This window comes from Hirundo rustica, chromosome 12, assembly GCF_015227805.2.
Source record: "Hirundo rustica isolate bHirRus1 chromosome 12, bHirRus1.pri.v3, whole genome shotgun sequence".
Classification (NCBI taxonomy): Eukaryota; Metazoa; Chordata; class Aves; order Passeriformes; family Hirundinidae; genus Hirundo; species Hirundo rustica.
This window is the reverse complement of record NC_053461.1, coordinates 10,562,677-10,573,864: the sequence shown is the minus strand read 5'-3', so window position 1 is coordinate 10,573,864 and position 11,188 is coordinate 10,562,677. Positions and strand designations below refer to the sequence as shown.

The following is an 11,188-nucleotide window of genomic DNA, read 5'->3' as shown; positions in this document are numbered from 1 at the left end:
AGCAAAAGCTGAACAGCTCTGGGCTGCCAGGCGTGGGGAAAGGAAAAAAAAGAGCTGTTGCCTGCCCTGTCTCCAAGCTTCATCTTCCTTTTTTTGTCATGAAGGACAAATTGCCCGAGGTTGCTGAGCGGGAGAGGCTGCGCACAGCAGCTCCCGCAGGGAGGCACGCACTGCCCTGGCTCGGGTGTCACTGCTTCATCTCCCGCTGCAGCCCCTGTGCTGTGCTCTGCTCGCCCAGGGCACCCATGGGTGAGAACTGCAGCAGCACCAGCAGCTGAGGGGCCTGTGGGGAACGCAGCATCTGACTGCCAGTCCCAGTCTGCGGGGCCGCGTTAGAGAGTATGTACTTCTACATTTTAATGACTTGAGCTTAGTTCTCTACTTTGTAAAGCTTTAATAGCTCAAATTTGGCACTGGCTTGAGCAGTCCTGGCAAATAACTCCTCCCGCCTCAACACCATGTTTCCTCCTCCTTGCTGCACTGCCCCTGCCTCAGAGGTCCTCTCTGGAGTTTGGTGCTTTTACTGGGCTTGTGAATCAGATCAGGCTGCTGCTAAAGCCAAGCTGCTGGGGACACCCCAGCCCTCTGCAGGATCCTGTACATGTGCAGCTCCTTCTGCTTTCCTCTTAATAGCACAGATTTGCCCCTACTTCCTCCAGTCCTGCAAAAGACCTAGATCGGAGCCAGTGGCTGGTGCAAGGCCCCCCAGTCCCACTCCTCCAGCATCAAATCCCAGTGCCCAGTGCACGGGTGTTTCTCTGGCTTGTGCTAGCAGCAAAGCCCTGGCACTGGCACGTCCTTCATTGGGGGATTTCTGGGCAGAACTCAGCTTAATCTGGTTGTCACTGTTGACAGAGGACAGAGATGGGAACACATAATGTATGCCACCTGTGTCCTACTTGTGGCACTCAGCTGCTCCAAGGTGACCTGTGCTGTACCTTGCCTATGCAAGGCCGGGCTTGGGGCCTCCCCCCTTGCACTGGGGCTCAGAGGTGATGTGGAGAAATGACAGAGGGCACAGCAAGACGTGCTGCTCTCCAGGGCACCCCTTGGTGGGCAGCCAAGCATCAGCCTCGTGCCTGTGCACTTACTGCAGGGAACGTACTTAAGACAAAATTGCTTCCAGCCTCAAGAGAAATGATATAACCAAAGGAAATGGTTTCAATAAAATAGGATTTTTTTCCCTTTTTTTTTTTTTTTTTAAGGGCAGTAAGAGGCTAGCTATTTGGCTGCTCAGCCTGTTTACTCTTACTCTTTCCTCTTTTTTTTCTACTCTGTGCAAATGAGAAAGGGCCTTTGCTAACAAAGCTTATATGTAACCCCAGAGCACAGCTTGGATCAGCATTCCTGTAACTCCGTCTGAACTTGCTCCTCTAAGAAAGCACCCCCAGCCCTTCCAGTGAGTGGGAAGCACTGCTCTGTCCCCTGGCACCAGTTGCCCCAGCCTTTCCAGCAGGGCCAGAAGCCCCTGAGTTGTCCAGGCACCCTCCCCCTTCCCTCTCTTTAAAAGCAGAAATTTAAGGCTTAAATACCTGCAGGCTCCTCAGCTTCTAAGAATTTTCAGTACATTGCAGCAGGCCCTACCTGGTTTTATGCTTCCTGTGGTGAGTGATTTGATCAGGGAGGAGATCTGGGGAGGGAGGTTTTTTGGCTCCCTTTTCCTCCACAAATTTCAGTTTCAGAGCAGACTGGTGTGGGTAGCAGAGCCAAGAGAGGTGGGGACATTTCATAGTGATCTCTGTCTTCAATCTAACCTAGCAGGAAAGTCAGTGCCAGCAGCGCCTCTGGCTTCTCGGCTGCTGTGTCTGTGTCATTTCTGTGCCCAGCTTTTCACTGGGATGGACCCACCCTGCAAGAGTCACCAGCGCCTGTTTCAGCTGACAGTGACTTTTATTTGTATTTAGTCCTCACACCTCCCAAATAAGCAATAACCTTAAGAAGGAGGAGGTGGAAAAAGAGAGCCTCTTTCTTGCTGCTATTTAGTCCTTGGCTGCTGACCTTCCCCTTTAGGCTCAGTGCTGGTCCTGGAAACCCATCCAATGCTGTGACATGCTTGTGGAAGGTTTACCTTGTAATCTTTAGAGGGAAAAAAGGAAAACGTGAAGTGCTGGCAGAGAATTAGATTGTCTATTTTTGAACCCTGTGCAGTCATAAACTAGCTGATCTAGACTCTAGTAGTGGGCAGTGAAACAATATTTTCTCTTTTTTTAATGTCCCATGGTTTTATTTCTCAGTGTATTTGCAGTGCAGGTAGGCTCACTCCTGACATCAGCCACTGTTTGTCCCCCAATGAACTAAATCTCAGGTTCATGCCAGTGTTGTGGGTTGGGGGCTGAGGAAGAGAACTGGAGTTTGGGAGGGGGTGGGTGCCTGCCCTGGACCACCACATGTGTTGGGCTGCTGGGTGGCTGCTGAGACCTTGGGGAGATCCCAGCTGAACTAGGGAGGAAGGTCAGTTGGGTTCCTCCATTCCTGGAGGCATAAGGGTTTTACTTTGCAGACAAAGAAGGGGCTGTCACCATCTGTCGATGCAGATGGGAACAGGGGTTTGTTTTCAGGGATAGTCAAATCATTTCTTTTTCTCCCCCCACTGCTTCCACTCACTGCCTCCATCCTAACACAGTAACTTTCCAGAAACTCTCTGTGAGAGGGAGCTTCCTTACCAGAGACAAGCAAAGTGCCAGCCAGCAAGCACAGTAAGTCTGAAAAGCCGCCTTCAAGGGAGACACTGTTTCCAAGACATACTTCAACACACTTTGTTTTTTTCTCTTCAATGCAAGTCTATTTAATCCTCCACCTGGTAAACAACCCAATCTGTGGTACACAGGAAAGTCTGGAAGGAAACCTCCTGATCACTGAAGCTCTGTTTTGTTCCACTGGAAGGAGATACTCAACAGCTTCACATGGGCCATGAGGGATGGGGCCAGCAGCTCCACAGCATGGAAAACCCACAGCACAGGCAGAGTACCCACCACACTTGGAAGGCTGGAGCCGCTGGAGGCACTTGGAGGACTGGGCTGGTTCTTCATTAACTCCTGAGCCACGCTGGACTGTGGCAAAGCTCAAGGGAAGGTACTCTCTCTTTTATGCTGGGGGATAGATGAGTATTTATAAAATAAATGGGATGGTTTACAGACATACATATGTAGACATAGATAAGCCAAATGTTAAATATTATAACCATATACAAATGTAATCAGTCAATATGTAATACATAGATTGATGCAGCAGTAATTCTATTATACATTATAATATAATCATTATTTTCATTGTATATTTGTGCACATGTGAACATACCAAAGTGAGTCTGTTCTTGTTTTTTGTGTCCCTGGTGCTCTGAGAGCTCCCCAGTAGCTCTCAAGCCTTGGGCCAGACTCCAGGGCCAACCTGACTCATTTAGAGTCTTGTCCCCAAGCTCTGCAGCCTGAGGCCAGGATGGGAACCTTTCAAGGGGCGGGGGGGACATTACGACCATGGTCCTCTCTTCAGCTAGGCTAGGACTGGCACCTTCTGCTGGTCACATTCCCTGCTCTGAGAGGAGTGCTCGGACACGGACGAGGGAATGATGCCCGTTCTGGCTCCTGGAGGGCAGACCCTGGGCATCCCCTTGTAGTTCATGCCCTAGCTGCACATCAGCCACTGCCACGTTGCCACTTCCAAGCGGAGGAGAAAACCAAATCCAGATACACTTGAGAGATAGCCCAGGCCTCCTTGATATTTTCTCCTCGAAAAAAGAAAAAGGGACCGAGTGAAACAGTTTAAAAAGCCCAGCCAACAACTGGGCTCAGACGAATTGTTCCCAGCACCCATACAGGGAATTACACCGCCTGTAGTTGGGATCGCCGGTCACACGGGGTCCTCCTAGCTCCGTCCTGCTCCCGTCCTCCAGCGCTTTCGGTCCGACCTGGAAGGGTCCGACCGTGCCTGCGGCGAGGGTGGCGGCTGCCCAGCGCCGGCCCGGACCCCGCGGCATCCCAGTCCCGCAGCATCCCGACCCCGCAGCATCCCAGCCCCGCACCATCCCAGCCCTGCAGCATCCCGACCCCGCAGCATCCCGGCCCCGCAGCATCCCAGCCCCGCAGCATCCCGGCCCCGCAGCATCCCGGCCCCGCAGCATCCCATCCCAGCAGCATCCCAGCCCTGCAGCATCCCGACTCCGCAGCATCCCAGCCCCGCAGCATCCCGACCCCGCAGCATCCCGGCCCCGCAGCGTCCCATCCCAGCAGCATCCCAGCCCTGCAGCATCCCGACTCCGCAGCATCCCAGCCCCGCAGCATCCCGACCCCGCAGCATCCCGACCCCGCGGCATCCCAGCCCCGCAGCATCCCAGCCCCGCAGCATCCCGACCCCGCGGCATCCCAGCCCCGCAGCATCCCGACCCCGCAGCATCCCGACCCCGCGGCATCCCAGCCCCGCAGCATCCCGACCCCGCAGCATCCCGACCCCGCGGCATCCCAGCCCCGCAGCATCCCGACCCCGCAGCATCCCGACCCCGCAGCATCCCGGCCCCGCAGCATCCCGGCCCCGCAGCATCCCGGTCTCGCGGCATCCCGGCCCAGCAGCATCCCAGCCCCGCAGCATCCCGGCCCCGCAGCATCCCGGCCCCGCAGCATCCCGGTCTCGCGGCATCCCGGCCCAGCAGCATCCCAGCCCCGCAGCATCCCATCCCAGCAGCATCCCAGCCCCGCAGCATCCCATCCCAGCAGCATCCCAGCCCCGCAGCATCCCGGCCCCGCAGCATCCCAGCCCCACAGCATCCCATCCCAGCAGCATCCCAGCCCTGCAGCGCCCCGATCCCGCAGCGTCCCGACCCCACAGCGTCCCGGTCCCCGTCTCGCAGCATCCCGGCTTCAGAGCTGGCCCCGGTGCATCCCGGTCCCAGCAATTCGGCAGTGACAGGGGCTGAGCGATTCCTGTCCCGGAAAGCTCCAGCCCCGGCTGAAGGTGTTTGCTTCAGAAATACAGAGTTCCTCTTTTCTGTTTGCATGGTTAGGTTTTCCTTTGGCAAGCTTTGGATTTAGGCAGAGAGGAAGCCAAGGGTATGACCTAAGTGGTCTGGATTGTGGATGTTGGCTGTTGGGATTTTATACAAACACCCAAAGGTGGGTATTTGTAAAAGTCCTACATGACCCAAAACACACCTTTGCAGGGTCCTGCCTTCAGCAGCTCACAGCCAAGGCTTCAGGCCTGCACTTGGTCCATTCGTGTGTGGCTGGGCTGTTGACTGGGTCAGTGGGTCAGGTCTGATGGGGATGCCAGGACAGGCTGCCAGTCAAACAGCCATTCACAGCTGGGACCACCTCCCCACTGCCACTGGTGCAGCAAAGATTAGAAACCACCTGGCTGAAGAACAAAGCTTAGCTATTTCTATTCCCTCACTTTCACACCAAAGAAAGTCCAAAGTGGCTCCCAGCCTGCCAGATATTGTCTAAACAGCTACAGACAGCACAGCTGGCAGTGAGTATATCTGTCCTTGCCACTCACTGTGCCATCAGCTCTTTAGAGGTACCAGCAGGGAACAGTGTTTAGGAAAAATAAACACAAACATCCAAAAATCCATCCCTTTATGACCCTGCATCTGACCCCAAATTCATGACCAAAAACAATGAAAAGACCTTGCAGTGATTTGAATGATTTTTCCAAGGAGAGGCAGCCCTAAGCAGAGAACATGAGATTCCTGGGAAAGCAGGAGGAATGCACTCCAAGCCTGAATGCTGCAGATGAAATTTGTTGCATCATATAATCTGTTTCTGTGCTTTGTGTTTCAGCTAAACAGGGAGATACCAAGATAGTATGAGAAAGGCCATGTCTTCAAGATCTCCAGTGCAGATTGGGAGAATCAGTCACACTGCCAGGATCACCAGCAGCTTCATTTACTTTTCTTTTTTATTGCTTTGCTAAAGCCAATCTCCAATGGAGGAGGAAGTGTCAGCATATAGATGCCAGTCAGAGGCAGAGAGGAAAAAGGGTAAGATATAACAGCTGAAAGTTGTTAGCTGGAAACACCACTTTTTTTACAGATACTGAGAGCACTGTGGTTTTATAAAACCTCCCATTGTATTGCACTAATAAGTCAAGTGTTTGCAGCCCAGCCAGCAGACACATTCTACAGCAACTATTACCAGTGTGTTTATTTACAAAGGCAGCCAGCAAGCCAAAGCCAAACAGAAAAGAAAAGACTGAAATATGGACTGGTTTTAATTTAAAATCCTAGGGCTCGGTTTGTCATTTTCTTTTGTGTTTCACCCTCTCCTCCCTGTTTTTTCTTCAAGGAATGATTATCCAAAGGCAACCAGACAAAGGACTGTTTCCCTCTAGGTGTCTCTCTCCCCGTTTTTATCCTCAATTTTTTTCTCACACACACACACACAAGGACATACACAGATCCCAGCCCAGCACTCCCCAAAACATTATATAACTTTTATAAAGGGGATGCACACAGGAGCAGCCCATGCTGTCATGGGAAGAGAAGCCACCACTGCCAGCAGGGCACTGCCTGAGTGGCAACCATGGGGCCATGGGCAGGACACTGTGGATGATGTGATTTCATCAGAACAGACACCTGCAGTCATGCTGTCTGTATGGTTTTGAAACTGTTATCACCTGCTTTCAAAAAATGGGAGGTGTGGGGCCTGGATTTAATGGATTTGATGAGAAATCCAGAGACATGCACACAGAGGCACTGAGCACTCCACTGTGGTAGCTCAGAGGAAAGTGCTGAGGACCTGCTGGCAAGCCTCTCCTCTCTACCTTCGGAGTATTTTGCACCCCAACTGAGAACATGTGGAAGGAGAGGAACAAAAAATCCCTCCAGGGATAAAAATGTCATCAGAGTAACACACCTCTGTGTGTTACAACCCCCTCAGTAGGGGACGGTGTGGGAAGTGGGACAAGGACAGAGGAAAACAAGACAAAAAGAAAAGGTGGGAGCAATTTTAAATAAAAGGGAAAAGTGAAAAAGTTACATTAAATTATTGCTTTATTTCTGGTTCTATGCAAGTCTCTGATACACTCCACTGACCCCTGAGACGCTATGTTTGTCCCCAAACAGCCCAGTAAGGAGGAGAAAGACCTGAAGGGATCCTGCCCAAAAAAAGAGCCCTCCCAAGATTTGGATCTACGGAGGAGTCTCTTAGTTAAAAGAAAGTCCTCAGCCAAGGCAAGAAGTGTCCAGTCCCACCACCATTCCCTGTAGATACTGAAGGCTGGAAGGGAAAGGGAAGCAAAAGCTCCAGCCCCATTGCTTTCAGAAGTGTTCTTCCTCCAGATCATGCATGAACAAGGCATCAGGAGGTGGAGCAGACCCTAAAAAAAGGGCACAGGGAAGAAGTCAACCAAGAGATGAGCACAAGGTAGGAGGAGGAGAGGAACTGTGGCAAGATGAGAGTTATCCAGCTCTCCCTCACCTCTTCCCCCACAGCCCCTGCCTCATCGGATGCGGAGGTATGAAGGGATGGAGTAATTGAACAGCAAGTAGTCCATTTTGTATAAATTAAAGAGTCTCCTTTGGTAGAAGGGGCTAATGTCCTGGAAGAACTGGGCTGTCATATCGTCTGTCGTCCTGGTGGTCTTGGACGAAGCCGGGAACTTGACGCTCGTGTCGGCCCCCACCAGCTGCAGGATGTAGTTAGCATCTTCGGCCAAGGTCTCATACTTGCCCACCACGTCGTAGTGGATGATGCAGGGGTGGCAGAGCGAGTGCACCCGCTCCCAGTGCTCGTTGAAAGGCTCCTCCTGCTGCGTCCGTGGATCCAGCAGGTAGTACACGAACTCCTCGAAGCGCACGTCGTCCCCACGCTCCAGGGCGCGGTCGCTGGGCTCCTGCCGGTGCCGCCGGATGATCTTGGTGCCGTAGCGCTTGTGGAAGGCCGTGTTGTAGCTGAGCGTGAACTTGTTGCGATAGGCCGAGACCAGGCGCTCAAAGGGCTCCCGCACAAAGACGAACTTGAGGTAGCTGCGCAGGCGGTAGTTGATCTCGGGAACGCTGTACTCGGAGAGGGTGCGCAGGTTGGAGGGGACGTGCGCCTCGTGGGCGGGGATTCCCAGCGGGTCCTGGTACTTGCCTTGCCCCGTCAGGACCATCATCACCCGCTTCCAGTTAGTGCAGGCCACTTTGGGCACGTAGCAGTACAGCAGCCCGTGCGTGTCATCCACCACCAAGTGCCGCAAGTCATCGGGCTGCAGGAGACGCCGCTTGCGGGTGTAACGGTTGCAGACGTTGCTCAACATCTCCCGTCTCTGCTGGTGAACAGCCTGCAGGGACGACTGCTCAAACTGGGGAGAAAAAAACCCAACAGAGATGGTCACCAGCTTGCCCAAGCTGACTGTGGCCTACACACAACACTTGGCCCACAATTGTCCCCACTGCCTCCCCTTTACTGGGTTGGTCAGTCACCCACGTGGGATTTTGGAGACAGCACTCACTTTGAACACAACTTGATTTAGTGCACTTAATCTTTTGGACAGGCTGGCATCAAAAGAAAGGACAAAATGTGATGAGGAGCTGGATGAGGAGAAAAGTTGAAGGGCGTGAGGGAAGAACCGGTGGTGCAGAGAGGGTCAATAACAGAACATTTTTTTAGAAGCAGACGCACATACTGGCTGTGTGTGCTCTCCCTCACACCAGTCTGAGGGGATGCATGGCTCCAGGGACAGAAAGCACAGCCTGTTTGCTGGCACAGGGCCCTGCACACCTCCTGCTGCTATGGGGCATTGCTGTCTCACACTGACACCCATACACATGTGCTTGCTGTGAACACCCAGCCAAGGGCAGAAATGTGGCACACACATTTGGGCATGATGGATGGAAAGGGCCTGGATGTCCTGGCAAGGAAAGGCAAGTGGAAATGGTCTCTAATGCTGATGATCAAACCCTGGTGAGCAGCAGGGGAGCTGGAGATTAGGTGGGGTGGCAGGTATGATGGAGAGGAGCAAGGGGCTGCGTAGGTGGTGCTGGGGCCCTTCCTGAGGGTATTGGGTTCCTTCTCCAGAGGAACTCATTCCACACAAGCCAGTCCAATGCCTCAGCTCTGGTCACAGTTTCCTTTGGCTGCAGGGACAAGGAACCAACACACGGTCCTTTAACCCTTCTGACCCTTGCATCAAGAACTGACAGCTGCTGCACTGGCTTACGAGAAGCCCAGAGTCCCTTAACTCCTGACCCAGATGAAATCCCCTTGCAGATCTTGGGACAGGACATTTCCTGTCATGGTTTTTGTCAGAAATCCCAAAATGTCATTAGAACATTTGGGGAAGGAAACCATTTCCAGGAAGTCAGAAGGGGAAGGTCCCCTCCTTCTCCTGCCCCCATGTCCCTGTTTTGCTCGCAAAGGTTGGAAAATTGCGTGTTCCTCATTGCTGGGAACATCCAACAGCCACGCCTGGGAACAGCAGCACCAAGCACCCACTAAGCCGGGGTGGCCCTGACCCTGCAGGGCTGTGGCTTTAATGTCATGCAGTGACCACCATCTCCCAACATTACAGTGGCTCCCGCCTTGGGGATGTAAAGACAGTCCTCCCAGGGAGTGCCACAGCAAACAGCTCTGCAGTTGCACAGATGTGGCAACCTCCAGATGAAGGGCAAGGGCAGGCCTTGCTGCCTCCATGGCTGCTGAGAGCTGTCACTCTCTCAAGGACATGCTTTACCAGGCTTCAGGTGCTCCCTCACTGCTCCCTGGGGGCTAAGGAGGTGTTTTGAGGGGCAGTTGTAAGGGCTTGTAAAGCTCCTACCAGGAGCTGGGATACTAAGACAAATTGTCCATCCTGTGGATGATCCAGCAGACCTGTTACCTTCAGAGAGATGCACTCTGGGCACCTCTAACATCTGGGCAAACAGCTCCTTCTGCAAAGGGATGAACCACACCCAGACCCTTTAGGATCTTATTTCCTCAAAAAAAAATAACCTTGTCCAGGTCACCTTAGTGACCACTTTCTCCAGGAACAAGCATGGGCAATAATCTGAGACAGGGACAGGAGAAAGCATCCCATCCTTACTCCTTCTAACAGGGACATGATAAGGGAAAATGCCAAAACAGAGGAAATTCAGGTGAACAGATGCTAACCGCCAGCAAGGTATAACTCTGACATTGTTGGATACTAGGCTACAAAGAAAATACAGCACCTAGGGAGGTGATAACTGCAGCTGAAGAAGCATTCTCATGCTGCCTTGCAACACAGCCAAACCTTTCAGTAGAAATTTCTTTTGTCTGGAGTCTCCCCGTCAGCTTTTAGAATTGGAAAACGTTTTTGCAAGGGCTTAGAAAAAGAGGTATTTTAATAATGTGATTTTTTCAGGTGTTTTTCCCTGCACTTGCATAATTCAAAACTATTGGACCAGAGAGACAGACAGACAGACACTGTCTGCAGGCATGGCAACAAATAAATGTGACTGCTTTTCAGCAGCCGCCCACTGGAATAAATGCATGTCTTGCAGTTATTTCAGAGCAAAATTGCTCCCTTCATTTCCTTCTCTTTAAGAGGCAGGGAAATTAAGTATCACTTTTAAGGAAATAGCACCATGACATTCCAGCAGCATCTGGGTGCGCTGGCATTATGGCCACAGGAGTCCATATTTGCCATTTTTCAGAGAGCAAACGTACATTGGCTGCTTACAGACTTAAGAGCATCAACCTAGACAGTAACACAAAGCCACACATCTGATTCCAGCTACATTGAGCACCGCCCATGGGCAGCGGGGAGGCAGCAGGGATGGCAGCCCACCGAGGGGCCACCAGCACTGCCCCCTGCTCTTGTGGGCTGCAACAGATGGCAGGCCCATGGACACGGGGAGAAGCAGGGGGTGTTTGGTGGCTGGGGCATGTGGCGTGGCACCCGTTGGAGGGTGGTTTCCCGCAGGGCTTCCTGCAGGGAAGTTGTGGGTGAAGATCCCTCTGCAAAGGCAAGCGTAGCTGAAAGAGGGGAAAACTGCCTGCCCAGGGGGAAATGTGGCAGAAAAAACCAAAAACTTTTTACAGCTCCAACCACAAGCCCCGCTGTGCAGGACACCTTCCCTGATTCCTGCACAGGGAGGGACACACTAAGCTCACCTGGAGGGGAGTGATTCTTTGCCCAGGCTGTGCCTGGCTGCTTATTTCTCAGCAGGTAGAGCTGGCATAGCTCAAAGAGATGGAGAGGCCTGAGATGCTCCAGGATTATAAATCCCCCATGGCTGAGTCCAGCTATATCTATG

At 52.6% G+C, this 11,188-nt stretch overlaps 1 protein-coding gene across 1 annotated transcript in view; it reads right to left on the bottom strand.

The window, feature by feature from the left end:
- Window positions 1–6,548: 6,548 nt before the first annotated feature.
- Window positions 6,549–11,188, bottom strand: part of CHST13 (carbohydrate sulfotransferase 13) — a 29,629-nt gene continuing 24,989 nt past the window's right edge. The window contains exon 3 of the mRNA XM_040076822.2: window positions 6,549–8,274. Within this exon, the coding sequence (XP_039932756.1) occupies window positions 7,429–8,274 (846 nt within the window). The 3' untranslated portion in view covers window positions 6,549–7,428. The remainder of the gene's footprint in view (window positions 8,275–11,188) is intronic.